This window comes from Anabrus simplex, chromosome 1, assembly GCF_040414725.1.
Source record: "Anabrus simplex isolate iqAnaSimp1 chromosome 1, ASM4041472v1, whole genome shotgun sequence".
NCBI lineage: Eukaryota > Metazoa > Arthropoda > Insecta > Orthoptera > Tettigoniidae > Anabrus > Anabrus simplex.
In genome coordinates, this window is record NC_090265.1 from 1,016,917,371 (window position 1) to 1,016,943,961 (window position 26,591).

General features: G+C 39.2%; 1 protein-coding gene across 2 annotated transcripts in view; it reads left to right on the top strand.

Annotated features, from left to right (window-relative positions):
• The window catches only part of Rbcn-3A (Rabconnectin-3A), a 732,274-nt gene that overhangs the window by 38,194 nt on the left and 667,489 nt on the right, over nt 1–26,591 (top strand). For both annotated transcript variants that reach the window (XM_067136957.2, XM_067136958.2), the window contains exon 6: nt 6,497–6,682. In XM_067136957.2, the coding sequence (XP_066993058.2) occupies nt 6,497–6,682 (186 nt within the window). The remainder of the gene's footprint in view (nt 1–6,496; nt 6,683–26,591) is intronic.

Genomic DNA, 26,591 nt, shown 5'->3' on the forward strand with positions numbered 1-26,591 from the left:
ATACATTACATTTCTCTTGTAGAGTACAAGTTCTGCTCTCTGTCCTTTTGGTGGCAGCACCCAGCACTCCCGCATGCATTGCCTGTAGGGAAACCTAGCCCGTACAATTGTGCATATCAACATTCAAAACCTCATGGTATTACGTATGATGTAAGCTCGCAATTTACGTTTGCTAAACAATGTACACACTTCATTTATTATATTCTGATATTCAGTAAAGCTTCTAGGTCAATATGTATGCAATAAATAAATAGGAAGGAGGCCTTACAACAAGAAGACACCACAAATAAGATAAAATTGAATACAAAACTCAAGAATACAAACCTCCGTTTTACCCTTACACGAAACAAACCAACAACACGCATATTTTCAACCAAGGAAAGGGCACGAAGGAGTACTGGGAGGACCGCAAAGCCCAAACAATCCCTTCAAAGAGACCTGAACGATGGACTGACTAAAGTGATCCTATGCGGTCATAAAAGAAGAAATAAATACTTTAGGCATTACTGCTTCCTGCCATCTTGCAAATGAACTGTAGTTTTAATCTCTTCTTCCTGCCCCCTGGTGGTCAAGCGCCGGTCTAGCGCCAAGAAAACGTCAAATAAGCTTAGACATAAATGAGATACGAACCCGCACAATTGTGCGTACATGGTCTGAAAGGGTTAAAGTGTGTCTCCACTTTGGTGCTGCCATCATCGCTTGATGTTTAATTATAGCATCAGGAAGTGCCAATAGTTTAACTGTCATCCACAGTTACTGACCGTATCATAAAGTATGTGATATCAATCCGGTTTGATAGCATTACTCTTTCGACTGTACATGCTTGCCGCTTAAAATTTGGGAACTTCCTTTGTGTGACTGTGATCAGCTTCACTTCACTTCCTGTTTACTTAACTTCGTTGCTTTGCGTGCTGTGGCTGCGTCTTTTGCGCATTCTAAACATGAATTGGTTTGTTTCCTATGGTCTTTACCGAATGCAGTTACCTTGAAAGTCACTTAGTTCTTCTCTTTCGCCCTGGCAGGTAAGAAATTGAAACTTTGTGAGAATAAATCAGGTTAATGTAGTGAGCTGAAAACAAGTTTGGGGGAAGATACTATGATCAGTTCTGTAAAAGCTGAACACATGATTGTGGCTACCGACCATGCAGTTGCGAATGAAAATCTTCCCCAGTGTTGGACGTAAGAGCAAATAGCTAATTTTTGTAGAAAAAAGTGATTGGTTAATGGTGAAAAATCATAAACTTTGCTGTAAAATATGTCAAGAAGTAATAAATTTAGGCTCGGACAGAACAAATAAGGTATGAATATTTCTAAGCCATGGGCAAATGTTCGGATTACTTCTTTTGGGGAAGGTAAAAGAAAATTCAAATTACTTAACAATGAAAAAGTATTCATCATAAAATTAGTTCTCTTCATAAGGCTGCCACTAACATATTAACTGCTCCAAAAGAAAAATGTTGAATGTCTCTTTATCTCAAGCTTTTGAACATGACAAAGATATAACCTCCAAAATCTTAAGTAAAGCCTTTAAAATTTCCAAGAAAAATCAGGCATTCTATGATTTTGAATATGAAATCTATTTCCAAGAAGTGAATGGTAGCAACATGGGCCAAATCCTCATTCGACCAATGATTGTATCAACATAGTCAAGCATATTGGAGCTGAAATGAAGAAAATAATTTAATCTAATTGCAATATTTCTTTGCTCATCGACCAGAGCACTACTATTAGCCGATTATCATTTTTAATGATGTATATAAGGACAGTGCTTCCTGACGTGGAAGAACATTAATTATATTGTTGAGTTGTAAAATGGCCTAAGCTATTTTTCAATGTCAAATGTTTTGAATGAATTGGGCCTCTCACAAGAATTTTTGAAAAAAAAAAAAAAAACCTTATTTGCAATAGCTTGTGATGGAGCTGCTGTGATGTTAGGGAATAAAAAGGCATTATGAATTTGCTAAGGAGCAGTATCCACATGTCTCGTTCTTTCACAGTACAAACCATAGACTTGAATTCTCTGTTGAAGATGTAGTTATGAAGGACTTCCCATCAGAGATTTAATAATTTTTAGTCATTGCTTGACAAACTTTATACGTTATATCGCCAGTCACCTAAAGATGCCAGAGAACTGAGAAATAATGACGATCTGGACCAGCAACTGTACCACATTGGAAGAATTCTGAATACTTGCTGGGTAGCTTCACGTTACAGAAGTATTTGTGCAGTTTGGAAAAACTAGGGATTACTCTTGGCACATTTTGAAAGAGCAAAACGAAAGAGACCAGGGATAAAAGTAAAAGATTTATGTATGATGTTCTCTTGAAAAAGTTATGAATCTTGATTTATTCTCGATCTTGGTCTTGGTCGAGTGAGTTGTCAGAACTCGGCGTTGAACTACAAACACGCAATATGACTCTTAAAGTAATATCCAAGCAGATTCTTCTGTTTGAATATAGGAAATTTCGTAGCGGGTCTTACTTTCGTGAAGCTCGAAGTGCAGCTGAGGATCTGAAATTCAAGTTACTTACCCGGAGAAGAGAGAAAAAATTGAGCTGCCAACGCAAACAGCTTTCTCAATACTAAAATGTTCTGCGACAGCTTAAGACTACAAATGGAAAATAGTCTGTTCGCAAAAGAATACCCACAAATACCACAATAGACAAAAGTACTGTATCCTGAATGTTGGCCAGGTAATGTTCAGAATGATGTCACTTTTGGTGAAGTTGAAGTACAAAATTTGTGTAGATTATTAAGGATTCTAGACGGGCAAGTTCTTAGAGGTTACCGTGAATTCCATATTGAGAAGAAAATGCCAGAGTCACTACTACCACTTGTACGCACCATTGATAACATTCCAATTTCTGCCTCTGAATGTTAACAGGGTTTCTCGCAAATGGAGTTAATATTGACACAAACAAGGGCTTCTCTACACCAACTACTGTGGAGTTCATTGATGTTTATCAACCTGGTAAGTCGTCCTTTATGAGATTTTTGACCTCTGCCTCGTACCTGAAAGGAAGACACCTTGCGACCAACACAAAGAACAACGCGAACTTCATGTGAAGATGGCAGCACCAGCATAATGGGTCCTATTTGGAAGTTACTGTAATGGAAAAGGTACTAATGTCATGTCTTCATTTTTACTAACATTTTAGTTATCTATGTTGAAGTCTGAAAGTTTTAACTAATTTACTGCCACAGACTACCTGGTAGTACAGGATAATATGATTATAAGAGACCATAACAGGTACAGTAGCCAGCGACTCCAGTATTCTGTTTGGGATGAGTTGAACGAGTACTGGTTAACTTTCTTCCAGAAAAAAAAAGAAGAAAAAAAGTACTGGCTAGGATCATTATGGAGATATAACCATACTTGACGAAATATCTTCAGAATATTCAAACCAATTTAATTTTTTGCTGCACGTTAAGTTTTTCATGTGGTGACTTACATTGCTTAAATATCTTAATTAAGGCTAAATTGTAGCCATTAAAATGCATAATTTGTGGATTACAATTAAACTGTTAATTAATTCCCGCATCGTACGTTTTCTTGTCTGACATGTGATATTCTTTGTCCCGTGATCAGTCGCATTAAGATATACATATATTTTTCCCATTTAGAGTGTTCTGGTATAAAAGTTGTTCCTGATTAAATAGTTCAGATTTTAGAACCCCTTAAGATATGAAACCATTCACACATGTAGCTTATTGTTGGAACTTTCCAGTCTCCATGGAAGTTGTACCCAGTACTCGACCATTCGCATGCTTGCGATGGGTCCCTGATGTCGCTTAGCCAATTCCAGCTTGCTAAGTCCACAGGTTATGTTGTGACGACACAAGCTCTCTTTCACACACGTTCTCACACACACATTCGCTACATTATTTTGATATCCATACTCGGTGATCTCCCCAGGAATTAGATCAGCTGAGTGGCAGGAATGAGTAGCTTGGCGGGTAATTCTATGTAAAAAAAAAAATGAATATGATTAAACCTCAATTTATCCCCCCTCAGGGCATTAAGAATATCAGATAGGTAAACGTTAAATGCAAAATTGAACTATTTTAGTGGAGTCATGAACAAGACATAAGATTATTTTGAACTAATGTTGTACTGCTTGTTCATAATCGTGTAACTCCAGGGCTTATCACTCGGTTGCTGTGGAGATCGATACAGGTTTGTAGCATTATGCGGAATTGAGTGTTCATATGCGATTCCACGCTAATCCATACACTGCTCGCGTATGACACTACATGATAGTTAAGCTAAACATTTAAACTCCATGTTAGGTGGGCGGTCTGTAAAAAGGGCGCCCATTAAAAAGTTCTTAGGGAGAACACTGCATACTAAAGTAAAAAAAAATTAAAATGATGATCCTTAATAAGTCAATATTGGCAATATTACGCACAGTTGATGATCAGTAAAACCTTCATAACTCCTTTATTATACACGGATGTGTTGTGTAAACATTACGAATCATAGAATATCAACATATAATAAAAATATAAACAAACTAGCAAAACATGCCTCTCATTGGCGGCCGGATAGTTGGCGATGTCACAAAGTTACGTTTCTAACCAACGTTAACATGTAAACCGTTGTTCTTTAATTCCTATGCTGCCGAATGAAATTTGGAGCTTTACTATGAAAATGTTTAATTAAGCAGTGAAAAATGGATTTTATTTTTACCTGTAATATGATTTTCTTCTTAGATAAGTATTGAAAACTACTTAAAAGTAATATTTTGAGAATAATGGTGATACTCTGTGGGAATACACTGTAAAAAAAAAAAAAAAAAAAAAAAAAATATTCTTGTGGTTAAAATGGTAACTGACTCTACAATACTAAAAAGTAATAATGTAACATACATATGTGGCATTATGGAAAATACATCGTATATACACTGCAAAAAATTCAAATACTAATATTTAAAAAAATAATACAATTTACTCTGAAAATATGGAACTAAGCGATGATAAATGAACATTTTAAAACTCAAATAACATGATTTTCCTCTCAAATATAAAAAACTAAAAAACATTGAAAAGTAATATTTTGAAAATAATATTGACACTGCCAGATTACACTGTAAAAAAAAAAAGCAACAAAAGTGGGAAAAACTTATTTTGTGATAAATTGATTATAACTGATGTTCCTGTTTGCAGAAATACCCTACAAAAGTAAGAATTAATATTGGAAGATATGACGTATACATAGCAAAACAAGCAATACAAATTATACAAAAATTATAGGGCCGATTGCAGAAACAGTATTTAGAGGATGTTTATGGTTAAACAGTACCCAAGAATGGCTGCCGTATTGTGAAGACATTATTTATCACTTAGACCCTGTCTAAAACCGATGTTCAACCAGCCATGTTTAAACACTGCCGGGAACCCTGTTTAACCTCAGATTTTCTGAGTGAACACAATCGAAGGTGATGTAACATAATTATGTGATGTATAATATAGGGAACTTGTTTCTTGAGACCAACACAAGGGACAGTCTGGCAACTGTCATCTTGACTACAATTCTTGGCAGCCAATATATTTTATTGTATTTGGGATACTTTCCCTGAAATTATAGGTCACTTCGACTACATCCATACCAGAATAACTTGTCTGATCGTCAGAGGACTGTCACATATCTACTGGGTGGGATACAGTTACATTATATTTACTGTCAAGTAAGTGCACATAATAGTGACACTACAAAGTAGGTTTTGTGTGTGTTTGTGCACGCAGGCGCTCACACATTTAAAAAAAAATTTGCGGATAATCATCACGCTAATTCATGTACATTTTTGGCAGCTATGAGATATGAAAAGACACGAACTTGGAAGAGCTATGGCCAAAAGAACAGCCTCAGTATTTGCCTGGTGTAGAAATGGGGAAACTATTGAATACAGTCTTCAGGGTTGCCGATTGTGTGTTTTGAACCTATGATCTCCAGAATGCAAGGTACAACTCCTTCGGTTACACAATGCTCATAAATACCCGTTCTTAAAATGATAAACCTGCGTGGTACCAATTTGGTGGGCAAAGGAATCTTCCACCTTGCAGAATATATGCATGTGTTGCCAGTTATCAGAAGACAAAGCTGGCAATATGAATGAAAGCTTTTGCTAAGAACAGACAAGTAGTGAATTGGCCTGCGGGTAAAAGGGTATGAGACTGGCATACGACTGAAAGAGAATTGAGTGTTCTGCCTTCCATATTACTCAAAGACTCATTTTTGTTTGTTGTCTGAACAACTTGAACAGCTCTTCGGTCGCTTGAGGTATATAATTTATTATATAGTCCTGCATGTGGAGATGTCTTATATATATATTTTGCTTGGTGCTTTGGTTGGTCAACTGTGCAATTGTGATTTTGAAGGAATTTGTCACTGATGACTTAAAGAAGAGGAATAATACTTCTCTGGTTATTAGCTGACTAGTGCTGCTTCTTTCTCCTCATGATAATTTTGTTCACAGTGTCTTTGTTTTTATTTCAGAGGATCTGTTTCCAATATGTTGGTTACATCCTGCCGGGACAACATATGCCGTGTATGGGTTGAGACGGTTCTACCTGATGATGGCCTTGTGAACATGAACCAGTTCGATCCGCTAGCAACTCAGAATCCAAAGTTCCGTACACATCGCCACAAGCATCGGTTCATGCAACGGCTGAAGCATATGAAGTATGTTGTATACTATATTTCAAGATCAGTGGAATTATTCATCACCTTTGTATATTTTGAAACTTGAAATCGTAGGAGTCATATAGTTTGTCAAATGGGAAGCCTTTTCACTTTGAGATGCTACTTAGAATTGTCCAACTAAGGGGCTGTTATGTTGTTGTGTTATTCCATCTGCTCAATGTATTGAACTTTGCAGAAAATGTCAATGTTAAATGTCTCTTATGCCAGGCCAAAATACTTCTACTTCATAACAATGACCCGACATACTGTAAACAGCTTCCCATTTGAGGTAGACTGTCATATTACTTGTGTGTGAAATTAACCAAAACAGATGTCACTTCTTTGTTAGGATAATTAGTATTACTTTATTTTCGTAATATTCGTACAAGTGGCAGTATAAAAGGAACTATGCTCGGGGAGAGTGTTAAATGTCGCTGAGCAATGGATGCACCACAACCAATCAGCGCCAATGGCGCTTTGCCGTTCGTAGGTGTAAGAACCTCAGTGTAATAAGAGTGCTTATTTAAATAAAAGCATAGTACTGTAATAAGGTTATTATTGTGTACTTCTGTGTATATCTAGTGTGTTTGTACTAGGGTTGGGCACTATGTCCCTGTTTCGGCACAATGCGCCGGTGCAAAGTTATGTGCCGCTGTTCCAGAACACCGAGTGTCAATTGTTCCGAAACATTCTCAAGCGAGCCGGAGACACTGACTCGCTGTCCCATCAGAAGCGCCACTGGGCACTGCCATTCGCCTACTAGCTGAACTGTGCAGCGGGCGCACGGGACGCGGGACTGTAACTGCGCAGTGTAGAGAGAACTTCGAGAGGCAACATTACATGCTTCGCGCCAGTGGGAACTGGGAATGTGCCTGTACGGAACGTGCTGTGTGGTGTGTGCCTGTGTGTAGTTATGGCCGTGGTCCAGCATTAAGCTGCAGGGAACGTGAACGAACTGTCGGAACACTGAAATTCGCGCCCACTAATCACGTTTAAAGGCTGCTTTTAGGTTAAGATTTATCCGGTCAATATAAAATACACACAACACGGTTACAACGGCAGTGCAGGTGTTTAAAAGTAACCAATTCAAGAATATTTTCACCAGCTGAATGTATTGGCCTCTATTGTGAGTAATTAGTGAGTAATTAATATCTCGAAAATTTCCCTCAACACTTTCTCGGGGATTGACGTTAAACATTAATTTGGACTTTAAGGAAACTTTTAAGCCCAAGAAAAATATGGGTCATCGCTTTGGAATTAAAGATATAACTGGATGAATACATTGTTGTACTTTCGTGCTGTTAGACCGGGCGCACATTGAGAAACAGTTGGCCGCAGAGCAGGGAAGAGCAGAGCAGAACAGCGCGAAGCTTACGAAACTGCGAAGTGGACGTGAGCCTACATTGCCACGCAGGGTCTCGTCGGTTTTCAGAAATAACGTGTTTTCTTTAGACTCTGTGATACTGGGGCATCCAGTATAAAGATGCTCTTTTTTCCTTTTTCTTCAAGCATTCGCGATTTTTCTCATTTTGTTAGTCATCTTCACAATTTCCCTTGTGCTGATGGCAACGCGGTTATTTAGCTTAAGACAATCGCAATAAAAACAACCACCTTCGCGAGTTTACAAGACTGAACAATATTTCTATGTTACCGATGTTCGGCGTTCATATGGACTGAGCAAAGAATTTAATTCATGATTATTTTTTATATTTTTTACGTCGCACCGACACAGATAGGTCTTATGGCAACGATGGAATAGGAAAGGGCTAGGAATGGAAAGGAAGCGACCGTGTCCTTAATTAAGGTACAGCCCCCCCCCCAGCGTGAAAATGGAAAACCACGGAAAACTATCTTCACGTTTGCCGACAGTGGGGTTCGAACCCCCTATCTCCCGAATGCAAGCTCATAGCAGGCGATCCTAACCGCACGACCAACTTGCATGGTAAATTCATTAATAGGATCACAGTGGGGGAGAGGGAAAAATATGTATTTACAAATGTAGTGCTAGATTTTCATCTAGTTGTCACAAGACACAAGATACTAAAATCAATCAACATTGACAATCTGTTGTGAACGCGTTTGCATTTATATTTGACAAGACATGATTAATGATTTTTCCGTATTTATCTCTTCACATAAATGTGATGATGGATGACGGCGACGGAGTCGGCGATGATGCTTTCCATAATCAGCATTAGATCTTTGTCCTAAATTCTATATGTTGCGAGAACTTGGGTCACTGATTGTTTCATAGATATATGAGGATTACATTCTTTTGTTTGCTGTTTAACGTCGCACTAACATATCGAAGGTTTTCGGCGACGGAAGAGTGGAAGATTGGGAAGGTAGCGGGCATGGTCTTAATTAAGGTACAGCCCCAGCATTTGCCTAGTGTGAAAATGGGAAACCACGGAAAGCCATCTTCAGGGCTGCTGACAATGGGGTTCGAACCCACTATCTCCCGAATGCAAGCTCACAGATGCGCGAACCTAACCGCACGGCCACTTGCTCGGTGGATTACATTTTAGGCCTTTCTCTAAACTACCTTGTTACCAAGCGTGAACAAAATGATTTATAGCCTAGACTGTAGTGCCTTATTCCCCGAATTTACATACCGATTTTCATTAAATTCTGTTCAGCCATTTTCTCACGAACGTACATACATACATATATACGTACATACTGCATTGCAGTCCACATGATTCACTTAGTACCTACAAAACATGGTGAGACCGAACGGTTGTGGTAATTTTCTCCTCCATTTCTTAACTAACTGCGTGGCACGTGCGCAGAAACTGTTTCTAAGACTGCGCGTGGTAGGCGGAAGTAGGTGCTCTGCTCTGTCCTGCCCTGTCTGTCAACTTGCGATGGTGCAATGATTTGTGTGGATTACAAAAATCTGCTCTGCGCTGCACTGCTTTAGCTGCTTCGCCTGTGTCCCAATCGTATGCTCTCTGCACTTCGAATTCCTTCCCTCTCAACTTCCATTTACTTTCTTCAATATCTCGAAAATTTCCCTCAACACTTTCTCGGGGATTGACGTTAAAAATTAATTTGGACTTTAAGGAAACTTTTAAGCCCAAGAAAAACATGGGTCGTTGCTTTGGAATTAAAAATATAACTGGATGAAAACATTGATGTACTTTCGTGCTGTTATGCTCTCTGCACTTCGAATTCCTTCCCTCTCAACTTCCATTTACTTTCTTTAATATCTCGAAAATTTCCCTCAACACTTTCTCGGGGATTGATGTTAAAAATTAATTTGGACTTTAAGGAAACTTTTAAGCCCAAGAAAAACATGGGTCATCGCTTGGGAATTAAAGATATAACAGGATGAAAAAATGTTGACACTCCAACACAGGGCGGCACACAGCTGGTATCGACAGGCAGACACAGCCAAGGCCAACTAATCTATCTAGTGCGGCCTTGGCACAGCACGTTCGGTTAAGGCACATTCCAGCTGAAGCGGAGCATGTCCTGTTGCCTCTCGAAGTTCTCTCTAGGACGCAGTTACAGTCCTGTGTCCTGCGTCCCGTGTCTCGGCACTCTGTACCGAAACACTCCGCCTCAAGCTCCTAATGTTGCGGAACAAGTGAATGTTCCGGTCTGCCCAACCCTAGTTTGTACAATGGCTGAGCCAGTTAAACAGGTGGGAGCTATTTCATAACAGCCCAGAGGGTCAATTTACAAAGTTTACCCGTTCTTCGTGCTGGGAGTCCATTATGTGACATTGCCGAAGCTCAGCAGCATTTTCATATGGTGATATTGGAGTATGGAGTGTGAAATGAATGGTTTGAGTGGCCAGGTTATCAGAACAGTTGAGCGGAAGTGCTCAGTTTGGATCTTCAGGGAAAAAAGCACATTGTACAAAAACAAGTTACTGGAATTGACATTGATCAGAATGTTTTATGCCATAAAATATTCTAGTTTTATGACTGAGATGAGTTCTCTACAGCAAAGAAGTTAGTGTGTGTAATGCAGGAAGCCACTGGTTTTAACGGGAGCTCTCATTCTATGTAGAGAATGTTAAAACATGCAGGTTTCAAGAATGTAAAATGTAAAGATGGGAGGAAATTTTTAATGGAATGTAGCAATATTGTTGCTGCCCGAATGACATTTCTGTGAACAATGCACAAAATTCAAGAGAAGAGTATTCACAATGTGTATTATTTTCATGAGACCTGGTGAACCAGTACCACACAAGATCGATTATTAAGCAGTCAACAGATGGACAAAGGGGTTTATAAGTTCCTGTAGGTAAAGATGGCCACCTCATATGTCATGCTGGTTCTGCTGCAACTGAATTTGTATCAGAGAGTAAATTAGTGACCAGGGCAAAAATGAAATTAAAATATTCAGCCTACCACACTGAAATGAATGGAGAAGTGTTCAGAGAATGTTTTTTGAGTCAGCTGTTACCTTATCTCCAGCCCACATCTATTTATTTATTTAGCGTATGGCCCATACAATCAGGTTGAGTACAGAAAAAAATGATATACATATATACTGTTACGGAGTTAAATCGTGGAGCAGAAGAGGTGAAAGAAGGTACCGGGATCAATGGGTCTAACTACAATGTCAAGAAAAGAATTTAAAAACTTAACTGAAGGTTATATTTTTGAAAAACAACAAACTTAACAACCTTTCACTTAGTGAGATAACAATGGCATTTCAGGTCCAAAATTAGAAACAAGACTTAGAAAAATCCAAGATTTCAGGACTTTAACACTCTCAGGCTACAAGCCCCTAGTTTTTCAATTTTTGGAGTTCCCAGCTCACATTTTGCAGACGAGCATAAATTTGTTCACAGGGCATAAATCCCCTAAATCCACGGTGCACTTGCTCCCAATATACAATATCAGGCCTCCCAGAGGCATCTTTACAGCACTAGAAAAGGAGCTAACGTGCTCTGTTCTCAAGCCTACTCAAGGCAACACCCAAATATCTTACACCTTTTGGCCGTCCATGGCCCAACCTAGCAATTGAAACGGGTATCTTGTACCCTACCTATAGAGCCTTCGTGTAAAGAGAAATAACAGAAAATAAATGGCCCGAATACAAAATGAAAGGAGGCAAATGCCTGCGCTCCTAGATAAGAACACTTAAAACCTAACGGGCACTAGGCCGGTGAAACAGGGGCTATTCCCAAACTACTGAGGTGACTCGTATAAGAATAAATTAAGACATAACGGAAAGGAAGGAAAACCAGTTACAAAACGTAGTCACCTCAAACCAATATGAAGGGGAGCTTGAGAGGGTACATCACTCTCTATCCCCGATTTACAGTTAAAGATTTTATGAAGTTATTACATAAGATGGCAGCAGTTACATTTTCAGAAAAGTAGGTTACATAGGTGATGATTCGGACCTTTCCCTCAGATTAAACTGCGGAGCAAGCAAGAAATAATGTTATGTGGCCATTACTTTGTCAGAATACTGCTGCCTGATGAGAGGCGCTGCCCGCCTCCTGCTTGACACTCACACTAGGTTCGATGACAATCAATTGGCCAAGAGACGAGAAAATCAGCATTTTATAAACCCTCAGGGAAAGTTCGAGACCATTCAAGATTAAACTAGCCACACCCTCTCACTTTTATTGGTGAATTTAAAAGTTACACACATATTCTGGAATTTCACCGTCCATACCTTTCCAAATAAACATCTCTTGGATCTTTTCTCGTTTTGAAGATGCCTAAATGCACCCCTAATGGGGTCTCATGGTAGTGCTTGAAGATCATAGGTACAAGGACAGCTGGAACCACAACTTTCATCTTTTGATCATGCCTCGACAGGCAACATAAAACCCCGTTCCTCAACACATAAGGGACGACATGTTCCCCAGAAGAAAGGGATTCAATAATAGGGGCCAGCATAGGATCTTCACGTTGATATTTTTCAGTATCCCTGAACAACATGCGGGCATCCGTTAGAATGGCATTAATGCCCGAAAGTATGGGCGCGAGAAGAAAGGAACGATTTTCCAATTCGGAGGTCTCCACATCATTAGCAAACATGCGGCTTAGTCCATCCGCAACAACATTTTCAGATCCTCTGATGTGCCTAACATCAAACTGGAAGGCAGAAATTCTGATGGCCCATCGGGCTATATGACCAGTACGATGCGGCCTAGCTAAGACCCAACTTAGCGCTTGGTTATCAGTTTCCGGGTCGAACTTGACGTGTTCCAGATAGAGACGGAACTTCTCTAATGCAAATAAGACTGCCAAACCCTCAAGTTCATAGATAGAATATTTGGCTTCTTGAGCCGATAGTGTCCTAGATGCATAGGCGATGGGTCACCTTCCGAGTTCAGTTTCTTGAAGAAGCACACCAGCCACCACTGACGACGAGGTGTCGGTTTGAACGATGAATTTTTTCGAGAAATCAGGCATAGCCAGGACAGGGGCATTACAAAGGGCTAATTTCAGATCTTCAAAAGCGGCCTGTTGAGATGGCCCCCACTCAAATTTGACACCTTTCCTACGAAGTAAGTTCAAGGGCGCCGCTCTGTTAGCGAAGTTGGGAATAAATTTCCTGAAGAAATTCACCATGGCTATGAATCTGACAATACCTTTGATGTCCTTAGGTGGTTTGAAATCACAGATAGCCTGTGTCCTAGAATGATCGATCGAAACGCCATCGGGCGACACAATATGCCCTAGGAATGACATAGAAGGCTTAGCAAAAGCTACCTTAGATAACTTCACAGTCAAACCTGCCTTATGAAGGCGATTAAGGACCTCTTTTAGATGATCTAGATGTTCTTCAAAGGTCTCAGAAAATAAGACGACATCATCCAGATAATGATACAAGTATTCAAACTTGATGTCAGAGAAGACCCTATCTAGCAGTCCTGTGAGCATGGCTGCCCCCGTGCGGAGCACGAAAGGCACGCGGTTGTACTCATACAAGTTCCAATCCATGGCAAAAGCTGTTAGATGTTTTGATTCTTCTGGTAGAGGGATCTGATTGTACGCCTGATTAAGGTCTAAGTTGGTGAAGAACTTAGCTTTCCGAAACCATGAAAAACAAGAGTGAAGTTCGGGAAGAGGCACAGATTGTAACACCACCTTCCGATTTAATGCCCTATAGTCAATAACAGGCGTGAAGCCACCTTGGGGTTTCGGTACCAGAAAAATAGGCGAGGAATACGCCGACTTAGAAGGTCGAATAATACCATCCTTTAACATCTGATAGATGATTTCCTTGAGGGCCTTCATTTTAGGAGGAGACAACTATAAGGTGGAAACCTAACTCGAATCGAATCGGTAACTTCGATCTTGTATTCAATAAGGTCAGTAACACCAAGAGTGTCAGAAAATACATCCGGAAACGACTGACACAATTGACGAATACTATCAGCCTGCTCCTCAGGTAGATGTCTAAGGTCTAACATCTCATCCTGGGTAGGCGAAACAGATGAACATGATGCAGAACTACACTTAAGCAAAGGAATGTTGCAGTTACTAGCAAATTTGAAAGTGCACGACTTGCTCTGAATGTCGAGCACTAGACCAGTATGAGACATGAAGTCTGCTCCTAATATTATGGGGCAAGACAAGTGCTTAACCACAAACAGTTTTACTTTCCAAGTAAATTTAGAAATCCAAATTTTGGCAAAGATGAAACCTAAAATTTCTAAGTTAGAGGAATTGGCCGAAACACATTGAACCAAAGATGAACAGTAGTCAGAAAATTTACAAACAGACTTCAATTTTGAGTACCATTCTGCCGAAATAATAGAACAAGCACTCTCAAAGTCTAACAGGGCTGTAACCGGTTCATTGTTCAACTCAATTTTGAGAAAAGGTACCAGAGCGGGGGACTCCGCTGCAATCCTACGGCATTCCTTAGGGCATTCAAATGCGGGGTTAGAAGAACTTCTACCCTGTTCCGAGCTTTCGGTGGTTTTGACCGGGGCTGAGTCTTGGGAAGATGACTTTGCCGACTCAGCCGATGCCACTAGTCGCTTTCGATTATTCGAGTTGGTGGAGGTTGCACCAAAAGTTACAGGAGGCAGTGCTATTGGCATTAGGGAAATTCTTGGCGATGTGATTAAAGAAGCCACACTTGAAACACCCTCGTGATGAACCTGCTCCATTCTTTGTCCCTTTTGGATTTAATCAAATGGCACTTGTTACGCAGATGATATGTCGACCCACAAGCATAGCATTTGCGGGTGGTGAAAGTTCGGCGAGGTTGAGGCCGAAAGTTGCTCAAAGACGGAGCGGGCTCCTTAGCGTCTCGCAAGGTGTCGGCATACCTAACTCCTTCAGATGAGACCGCCATAGCCTCTAATTCAGCAAAAGTTTGAGGACACGACGCAAAACACAAGTACGACCTGTAGGGCAGGGAAATCCCTTCAACAATTGTCTGCACAATTTGATTTTCCGGGAAATGAAGAGAGAATACCCTTGTGTAGAAATATCCTGGATGATGTCAGCGAGATTTTCATCCAGTCGCTGTACTCTGTAATAGTACTTCTATTAGAGAGGACATTGCCCTAGCCGGAATGAAATTCACCAGAAGGTTTGCATGGAAATCTTCTATAGAAGATTGCTCAGCTATGGCTCTATTTTGTCCGAGAGGACACCTATGGAGTAAGGATAATTTGAAGAATTTGAGAAGGGGAAAGAGAAAACACTAGAGCGTGATCTTGAAATTCAACTAAGAATCTTAAAAATGAGATGACATTATTAGAATTAATAGAAAACTTAGAAATTCCCCTAAGTAACATAGCCAAAGGGTGAGGCATGCTACTGAACCCGGGTGACACAGTAGGTAACGGCCTAGGGGGTGAAGAAGGGATGTATCTCTCGCTCCTCCACCTCAGGTGCAAGAGCAAGGAGGAATGCATCATCAATATTACACCAGACACAAGACTGTGAAAGAATGACAGGAGTTACTGTTCCAAAGGAAAGCAGGCTTAATAAGAATTGACAACTAGGAATTAGTAATATTTTCATCTGCATTAATAATAAGAGCCACATTGTGATAACTGGATTTCTTCATTTTGACAATTACTTATAAATTGTATAATTTTTAATTTATAAATTGACCTTTTTTTTTTTTTCATGAATTAAGAAAAGAATATTCATTAGTACAATATTCCATAGAGAATATGTCCAAGTGTTTCCTTGACGCCTGCTTTCACTTGTAGAAATAATTTATATATTTTCTCTTGAGATTTTTGTTTGTTTTAATGTTGTCAATCTTATAAATAAAATTCAGGAAACTCAATCGTCAAAAGTTACCAGTGTTTCGCCCAGAGTGTGGCATGGGCTCATCAGTTGGATACCGCACCTTTTCCAAGACACTGGCCGGCTAGCACGCCGGTACGTACGTCGGCACTGCATTGTGCTTATCACATGTATGGCCTGCAGTGGTGTCGCTCCTCATACACAGCACTAATTTCACGAATGTCCGTACAATTCTTCCTTTTGGCCCATAGGAATCGGATTGTCGCACGCACCTCATATTTGGAGTGAACGTCCAGTTGACGCGCCATTGCATTTGGCCGCTATTCACACAATACTAGACGAGACACCACAGTGACCTGCCTAACAGATGTGTGGGCAGAGTCTGTCCCTTTCTCCGCTGTGCCCACGTTTGCGACACACAGCGCGCTGCTGCGGCGCGTTAGTGCAACTAACTTTTGATCCACCTACGTACATATGAACAAGAAAAGACTCCTTACAACTGTATGTCAAGATCATTGATCCACTGTATTGCTTATGGAGTTTCCATCAGAAAATCCACTTTGCTGCCTGTGTATGCCTGCGTTTCACACTTTCTGACAATATGATGTATGGTTTGTCGTGCAGCTCCGCAGGTGCACGCGGGTGTCGGACCCTTGTTCCATTTAAACAACTTGTCTCTGCATCTGCCATGGCCTGTTCTTATTCTGTTCAGAACAGACCATATTTTACATGGTAGCTGGAATTCACTCGGAAGTTTGGCATTCGAGAACATACTGTGCAGGTGCATCTCCGTTGCTGCTTCCCTCCATCTTTTCCACTCTATAGTTGGGTTGTAGCCTCTAGCAACCATGTCTAAGGAGTTACATAAAGTTGGATGGTATGACCGTAATCTGTTTTGGTTGATAGTTCGTAGATCTTCATGTACAGATAGATCGGGGTTCCTTAAGATTTTATTGAATTCCTTGATGAGAGCAGTGGATCTGTGTAAATCAGATGGCATTATTCCAGATAAAAGCGGGAGCCAGTGAGTTGGCGTAGATTGAATTGTGCCAGTTATTGTGCGCATAGTGGAATTCAGTTCAGTTGATATAGATGTTGATTCCCATAGGGAAGCTGAAATATTTGTCCTGACTGAGTATCGGTAAGTCTTGTGTGATGACTGTTCATCCATACTGGAGCACAATACTCAGCACTTGAATACACAAAGCCTAAAGCTGAAGACCTTAAAATGCTTGCCAAAGAACCCCAGGTAGTTCCACCAAGCTTATGAATGATGTTGTTACGTGTTTTCAGTTTCTGTGCGGACTTCAGCAGATGTTGCTTGTAGGATAGTGTTTGATTCAAGGTTACTCAAAGATATTTTGGGTTACAGTTGCGGTCAAGTATCCTGCCACAGAAACTCGTGTTCAATTTTTTATCTGCTAAGTGATTGTTAAAATGGAAACAAGACACCTCCATTTTATTGGTGCTGGGCTTAAGTCTCCAGTTCCTGAAGTAAGTTTCCAAAGTGGACAAATCCCTTGTTAACATCTCTTCAGTTTTCTCCAGTTCTTTGTGTTGCACAGCTAATACTATTTCATCAGCGTATCAGAATTTCCTTGATGTAACTTCAGGAAGATGAGATACTGTGTATACAAGCTGAATAGGAGTGGTGCTAGGACTGAACCTTGAGGCAAACCATTTTTAAGTTTCCTCTCCTTGCTCACATTGTTCCCGATGATAACCTGAAGCCTCCTATCACTCAGCATATTGTTAATAAGTCTTGCTATTTTTCTGCATGGTATGACCCGAAGAAGTTTATAGACCATACCTTCCCTCCGCACGGTATCAAATGCAGCAGCAACAAAAGCAGCAGATGTTTTCAGTCTTCTTTGGAACCCCATTTCTATGAATGTTGTAAGTGCCAAAACTTGATCACAACAGCTGCGACCTGGTCTGAAGGCTGCCTGATCCATGGGAATGTGCTGTAAAATGGTACTATTTATTCTGTTAAATACGAGTCTTTCAAAATGTTTGTAGCAACAGCTAAGGAGAGCTATGGGGCAATAATTATATGGCTTGTTGTTGGGTTTGCCAGGTTTTAAAATTGCAATTATCTTAGCCTTTTCGAACTCCAATGGCATGTGTCCAGTTAGTAAATTGTCTGTAAAATTGTTGCCAACCATTTCTTTGCATTTTGTCCTAGATTGATCAAGAACTCAGGATGAATTCCATCGAAGCCAGTAGTTTTAAATGGTTTTATACCTTTCAATGCTGTATCAATCTCGGATACTGTGAAGGGATTTGCATATTCTGAAGACCAAGACGCTGTTGACTTCAAGACTTGAAGTTGTCGTCTAATATATTTGGAGTGTTTGTTGTCACCTGGAACTCGTGACGTTGCAATGATGTGGGAGGCAATTTGATCTGATGTAACTTCAGCCTGTTCTCTGCATACTGGTGGGCTTTCTCCTAATTTTATGAGAAAACTCCAAGCTTCTCTGCTAGAGCGAGTAAAATCTATCCTCTCAACTGTTTCTATCCACTTATGCCTTCTAGATGAGTCCAAACTGGATAGAAGCTCGGTTGCTGTGTTAGGATCTCCGCATCGTTGAAAGTCTTGATATAGTGCTTCACTTTCTTTCAGGGATATTATATTCTTTGTGGTAACCTCTTGGAATGAACTTCTTAGCTGTTCCTATAACTGCACCAGCAAAATGCCTGTAGTTAGATTTAGGAGGAATCCATCGGATGCACTTATCAAGTTATGCTGTGAAATTTGTCCAGTCAGCTTTACAAAAGTTCCAATAAGATTGTGTGTTGATCTAATACAGGGATTGTGATACCAATTTCAATTAGGATGTGCTTATGTTGGCTATGTGGAAATTCGCCAATCACTTTTCTCGTGGTGTTTTCAGGAAAACCACTTTCATTACAGCTTACAAAACAGAGGTCTGGATTTGTAACTTTGTTCCATGCAGCTGATCTAAATGTGGCCTTGTCTTTAGCATCAAAAATTGAATCGAGGTCATTTTCCTCTGTCCATTTCACAAGCATTCTTCCATTTTCATCATTTCTGGAGTACTTCCAGAGTCCATGATAACTGTTAAAATCACCAACATAAACTGCAGGATGCTTTGCAGTATGTAAGACATGTTCAGGCCAGGGAATGTTAGGTAGTTTATAGACATTTGTTATAGTGATGCCATGCAACTGTGTGACAACTGTATGTATATTTCCATCCGTATTTTCAGAAATAAGCAAGGCTTCATTTATGTTATGGATGTAGGTGGCTATTCTGTACACATTGTGATATGTCACTCCAAGATCAGTATAACCAGGGATACTACCTCTGCTTCGAAACTGATCTGCATTAGAAACATGTGCTTCCTGAATGGCGACAATATCAAAATTGTTGTCCAATAAGAGTTTAGATAGATAGTCACACTTTGCTTTGCTGATACTTTTGGCATTTAATTGGAGGAGTCGAATGGTTAGTTCAATGTTTCTTGTTAGGGAGCTCTTAAAGGAGCTGTTGCGACGTGTTTGATATGTCATTGTATGTAATAGCCAGGAGATCACAGTGATAGACTGGCTGCCAAATATATTGTTGCTCTCTTAGCTCCACCCAGGGGTCACGTGTAGGGTATTTGTAGGTTAAACCTACAGACGTGAGCGACATCTGTCATTGAAATGGACAATGTGAGCTATCATTCCATCGTACTGGACAAGCCTCCTACAACAAACTCATCGAAGAATGATACCAGCGAATGGTTAAGTAGTAACAATACATTTGCAGTCTCAAAATTTATGGTGCAAGCAGTGTTTCACTGTGGGATGCAATCTTTCTTCTAATGACTAATCTAATGGTTTGGGTTGTGTAGTGTACTTGGACGATTTCTATAATAGAGTTGGGTTAGCAAAAGAGCTGCATGAACAGAATATTATTGCATGTGGTGCAATAAGACAAAACAAGCAAGTACCTAAAAAATTTCACAGGGCAAGTGAAACATATGAAGGGGGGAAATGACCTTCATTAGGGAGTGCAGTTATGGATGGATAAAAAAGTTATTACTATCTCAACAATGCATTCAGCCAAAATGAAGTACAGTGAATTTTATTTGGAAAACCATCATGAAGCCAGAATGCATAGCTGACAACCAGCGTATGCATGGAGTGGATACTGCAGATCAATATCTGTCAATGTATCCATTCGTGAGGAAAACTACAAAGTAGCCTAAGAAAGTGTTCTGCTACTTTCTTCAGTGTACCCTTTTCAGTGCGTTTGAACAATGTCAGAAAAAGAATTTGCAACAAAAACCACACATTTCTGATCTTCATGTAGAAGGTCTGTAGAGACATTTCATAGAATATATGAAAGCAAGTGGGGCATCATCTCCAGTTCCCTCTACATCCCGGGACCTGTGATATATACCACACCATCAAACGCTACTGAAGGTACATGCTACAGAAGTATTGTTCGTAGTGTTGATAACTCTGTAGTTACCGTAGCATCAACTTGCCATTGCATTGAACCAGTTTCTATAGTGACGTGACAATCCCAAGCAGAGAAAAGAAAAGTACATTTTGATGAAAATGTGTAATGGACTAGTATAACTTGGGAACAGTTCTCTAAACACATGGGTAAATAGTGAAAATATAGTGCTTGATTAGTAGGTGGTGGTGGTGTTGTTGTTGTTGTTACTACTACTACTACTTGTGAGGTGTAGCTGATTTTTCGATTTATGAAGTTGTTTACGTCTGTTATTATTATTATTATTATTATTATTATTATTGTTATTATTATTATTATTATTTACTTATGTACAGACTTTATTTAGTATAAATCGTGGTCGTTTCGTTTATTTGTGTGTTGTATGATCTCTCTTGTGTAACAAAACATCTGAGCTTATGTCACGATATTTCTGCTGTATGATTTTTAATATGACTATTTAATGTAGGAATACACAATTAATAGTATATAATTTATTATTACCTGTAAATATGATGTATAAATCCAATGTAATGTTGTGCAGCACAAGGTAATAGTCTAGACCAGGGCCTCTCAAACGCCCAAACTCTCACGCGTGCAGAGCGAGGTGCATAGGCTCTGTGCACTGTGCATCGGTGCGCTTCGCCTCAACTCGGCTTGACTCGGATGGTGTAGTGTGCTGAGAGCGACGAAGCGTTTGGTGGTAGACGTGTTTATCAGTGAAATAGATAAGCGCACGACAACTACATAATAATGGAGCAACCTGTTTCGAAGACAGCAAAGACTTCCGAAAGTCCATTTCAATCGAACTGGGATCTTTCGTATTTTTTTTTTGTCTGTCGTGACGATAACGCCAAATGCTTAATCTGTGGGACGATAATTACGTGCGTAAAAAAATCGTCTACTGAAAGACACTACAACAGACTACATTCGGAAAATTATTGCGAAATCATAGGACACGTCAGAGAGAAAGAATTAAGGAAGTTGAAACACCTTGAAGAAGAATATTCTATATCCACAAATGAGGTTTGTTCCAGTACTGTAGCATTTTCATTTTGGTTACGGGTTCTGCTTTTTAAAAAAATTATGTTTACATTCCTCTCAAACATGTATGTGTATTTCTAATTCACTTTCTTTTTAATTTTTTAATAACACTGGTAACCTTGTCCCATACAACTGAGCGTCTCCGCTCACCACACATAAACATTTCGCAGTGGGGGAGAAACAGCAGTGAAGGTGAGGAACGCGGAGACAGGCCGAACGGGTGAGACAGGTGTAGGGAGAGAGGAGTGGAGGGGTCTGCACTCTGGTCAACCAAGCGAAGTCGTCTTTTGCACCGTGCACAGTGCATGCACCACGCGCATGCACTCTGAGAGGCCCTGGTCTAGACCAACGCACCTTTGTCACTCGATTTTTACAGAATGTTCTATTCATTTGTATATAGGTTATTGCAGACTCGAGAAGATACGAGAAAGCATGTTGTAATTCTTTTCTAGAAGCCTGGCCAGACGAGGTATATAAAAGGGCACTCTTGGGTTGTTGAGTTGTTAGTGAAAGTCATTAGTCGAGTTAAGTATGTGAACTCATGTTGTGGTTTTGCCAGTGAAGTGGTTATGTTGTGTTGGTACAAGTGTTCTGTAGTTGGTTGACGTGCTAATGTGCAGTCGATTTAGTTCATGATGGTGGTTCATTTGATGTGCAACTATATATATAACTTGAAAATAAAACAGTGTACACAATTGACAGCATCTCGTGTGCGTCTTTGTGAATATGATAGTGTCAAGCAGCTGGCTGTGTTTGGAGCTTACCATGATTAAATGGGTGGAACAGACAGGATGGCCCAGAATGTGTTGTACCACAGAGTTGGTATATGTGGAAAGAAATGATCACATGGCTCCTGAACTTTTTCGTTCACAATTCGTTGTTCCTACTACAGTGGTATGGATGTGATTTATCACATCTAGAATTTAATAATCATATTGTGCAGACATATCTTAACAAATTTAAAATGATGCCAATAGGAAGAGGTCACTTCAGGGTATAGCATCCAGCAGAGCAGAGCCAGTGACGACATACACCTCGACGGGATTGATCACCTCATAGCGCCCTACAATTGATGATGCTAATATGGAAAGGAATGCTCCAGCACTGTTCGTACCAAATGCAGGAAATGCATTGTTGCTCTCTGTGTTCCATGCTTTTTTCTATTTCATAGCACATAATTCTTGAATATTTATATCTCTCCAGTAATTTCTGTGAGTGTGTAATGCATTACAACGATCAGTATATACATAATCTGGTGACATTTAGATCATTATTTATGAGTGTATATTCTTCATAAATTATCTTCTGTTTATTTTAGTGTATTTTCTTCATAATTTATCAATATCAAGCCTTGAAATCTATACATATTGAAGAAATCCTATACGGACTGAAATGCTAACACATCCGCCTAGCATGATCATATGAACACAGCACCTGCCAACGAAACCCGAAAAATTATGTTCTACTATGGATTTTCAAATGATATAAGTGAATTTCAAAGAGAACAGATCTATTCGTCTAGATTCGCCATTCTTTATTTTTTTTTTATATTTCAGATTACAAAATTGGCGATCCTTTTTCATTTGTCTGTCTCTTCTTTCATCTCTGTGGTCAAGTCAGGTTTATCATTCATCCCATATAGGTTTCCCATGTAATTGTAATATTGTAATGTCGACATTATACAGTTCTTGTATTATCAGTAGATCTTTGATTGGCCCTCCTGTCCTTAATGTTATGTGCCTGTCATTTACATACACTGCTCTCTGGACTAGTTTTGCTCTTTCATTTCTTACGATTCTTTCTATTCTGTGTGCACCTTTCTCTTTCCATGAATAATATATCGTAACTCCTTCACTCTGATTTTGCCTGCGCTAGCCTTCTTACTTCACTTAAACCAATCGCGTTCATTTTGCTTTTAAGGTTTCCTGTCAGCTATAATATAATCTATTTGGTATCTTGCTCTGTCACATGGCAAAATCCATGTATGCCATCTTCTTCAGTGACCGTAGAAGAGTTTGGACATTCCAAGTCCCAGTACATATTACTTTTCTTTCCTGTTGCTTTTTCTTTTGTTGTTTGCCCCAGAAATCCAATTGGGAATCTGTCTTACCTCCAGAACATCTAACAAAAGAAGACAGTGCCATGATGTCTTTGCAATGAATATATCTAGGATCTTAAATACAATGGGTTTCTGTAGCCTTTGCTTTAGGGGCAGTTTCCCACCCCCAGGACAATATATTGCCCCATCCCACTGTTCGTTCATACGCCCTCAACAGAGACCATTGGCACCGTGGGGGTGCTGGGAGTCACTCGATCGTCCGAGCCTTGTCAGTCTAAAGCACGGTATACAACATGCAGGCAAGGTTGTCATTTGAGTATTAGGTCATGGAAACCCCTTAAACCCCCACTTACAGTAGCATAACAATAAAATTAAGACATAAATTATATAACAAAATACAACAAACATCCTAACAACTCCAATTTCACACGGCATTCTCCAAATTCACATGAAATTACAATATTACAATTAAATCAAAACAAGAAATTTTATTAAACAAATTTCACAATGACAAAAGAATGGAACAGTTAAAAAGTTCCTTAAAATGAGAAACAAGGAAACTTGACATTTAAAAATGATACACAAGTAGTGTACTGTAATAATTAAAAGCATCCTTGCAGAAATTGATGCAAAATTTGCTGAAATTAACTTAAACCTTTACAAATATTTCATTATAAGCAGTGTAGCATAATAACTACAAGGCAATTGCATAGAAATTCACAAATGCCTTAACCCCACGATTTACTGTAGATTGAGCGGTCAAGTGATAGACTACTAGCTTAACAATGTAAATACCCTACTGTGATGTACAAATTCACAGATACTTGATTTCCAAGGCCTTAACTCTACAATTTACGGTAGATTGGGTGGTATGATGACTTGCTACTAGCTTAGCATTTAAATCAAAGACCATCACATAAAAATTTACACAAAATGTACGGGATACTGGAGTCTATTCATGGGAAAAGGCTCTAAGACTGCTGCAGGTAATTCTTTCTAATTGTCAGTTCCATTCACTATTTCATCCATTACAGTGATAAAATAAGAGGTGACAGAACATTACCTTGTTGTAGTCTTGTCTCAAACCACTCTGAGTATCCATCAGCTATATGGATACAACTTTGGCAGTGTTCATACATTATTTTGACCTTTCATTAACAAGGTATTCCCGTAATTTCTTTATAAATTGTCATAAGGCTTTTGAATATTGGCAGTGTTCATACATTATTTTGACCTTTCATTAACAAGGTATTCCCGTGATTTTTTTATAAATTGTCATAAGACTTTTGAATATTGGCAGTGTTCATACATTATTTTGACCTTTCATTAACAAGGTATTCCCGTAATTTCTTTATAAATTGTCATAAGGCTTTTGAATATCTAAGAAATAAAAGGTGCCATCTTTTCCTTTCTTCCAGTATTTCTCCACAATCCAAAGTACAGTAGAAAACCACTATAGCGAGTATGGGATATAACGAGAACCCCGTTATAACGACAGTTTTGGCCGTTCCTTCAAAATTCCTATATTAGACTGTATTATCCTTCGGTTATAGCGAGAGCCCTATCACGGATGCATCCATTATTACGGGCGATAAAGTGTACACCATTTTTTTTTTTTCAGTTACCAGTATTTATGTACCCAGCGATTACCTTGCATGCGATTGATCGACATTGGTGTAGTTTCCTCGCTATGTCCACTAGGGAGCGCCCTCGTCGACATTTGAAGGCGATGTCGGAGTTGATTAATAATGCCCATCAACTGCTGTTCTGTAAAGACGATTAGAAATGAAAGAGAACATGTTTTAGTAACAAATACGTAAGTAACGTGGTCAGTAGCAGTTGTTAAATCATTAGAAATAAAGGCTGAAGTAAACGATCGCTTGATTTTAATGTTATATTCTGAAATTAAGTAAGAATGTAATACACCTCAAGATATGGCAGAGTGAGTACATCACTGATTTCACACGATAGTTTATATTTTCTCATGTCTAATTAAATTTCGGAAAGGCTGTTCCCATAAACTTGTAGCGAGGAGGTGATAATTTCTCTACATGCGCTTGAAATATGTTTTCATGATACATATACGGTTAGGTTAGGTGGTGCTGTTTGAAGAAGAAAACTGGAACACTTGCCGTAGATGCCTCTGAAGTGATACTAAAATTTTTTCAGAATAAAATTAAACGCACACTTTCATTTAGTATCGGATTTCGAAAATTAACATACGAGTATGCTGTAGTGTGGAAATCACCTGCGAAAAAGCAAGTTTTGAACAAACTGATTGCCGATTCATACCAGTTTTAAAGTGTATGTGGTTTTACCAGACTTTTACGAAAAATCGGATATAACGACAGTCCATTATAACAAGTAAATTTTTCGCTGTTATGAATTCTTGCTATAATGGACTTCAACTGTAGTTGTGTTGTAAAGTTTAAATGCATTTCTCATGCAAATTAAGTTACTCTCTGTGTGGGATATCATGTGCAGAGTATAATATTTTGTATTCAGGTACTCCTTTCCTTGTTAAACATAAATGGACTATAAAAGGCTGAATTATTCTTGAAAACTAGTTGAATTTCTGGTTTTATGTGGTAACAATCGGTACTCTATGAGGATGGACATCACCTGTCACTGCTAACTCATGGGTAATTGGCATTATGCTAGTAAATGATCATATTGGTGATGGCTGAAAACGGTTATAGTAAAAGGTTTCCTTCATTGTTTTGATAGACATGATGGAACATAAATTTTATGTCCAGTGCTCCTTAGTTCAAAATTCTTCTTCTATACAACCATTGTTTCATGTGAATGGCATTCATTCTATATTAATGTAGTTCTTATTACTTTCATATTGGTTACCTCAAGCTTACGCTTGATTTATCTCATGTCGACCCAAAATTTTCTTTCCATATTGGTGGGAAGCATAGCAATGTAAGGATAATTTAGTCTTCTGTACTTGGATGTTTCATTAACACATTGGAGACCATGTCTTAAGGTGGCATATGGGCAGGCAGACCGCCATATTTTGAAGGTTTTTAAAAGAATTGTAGAAAATCGTAGGTAGGTTTCAATTGTAACAGGTATATATCACCAAAAGTTAAGTGTCTATTCTACAGATTAGAAAGTTTCATTAAGACC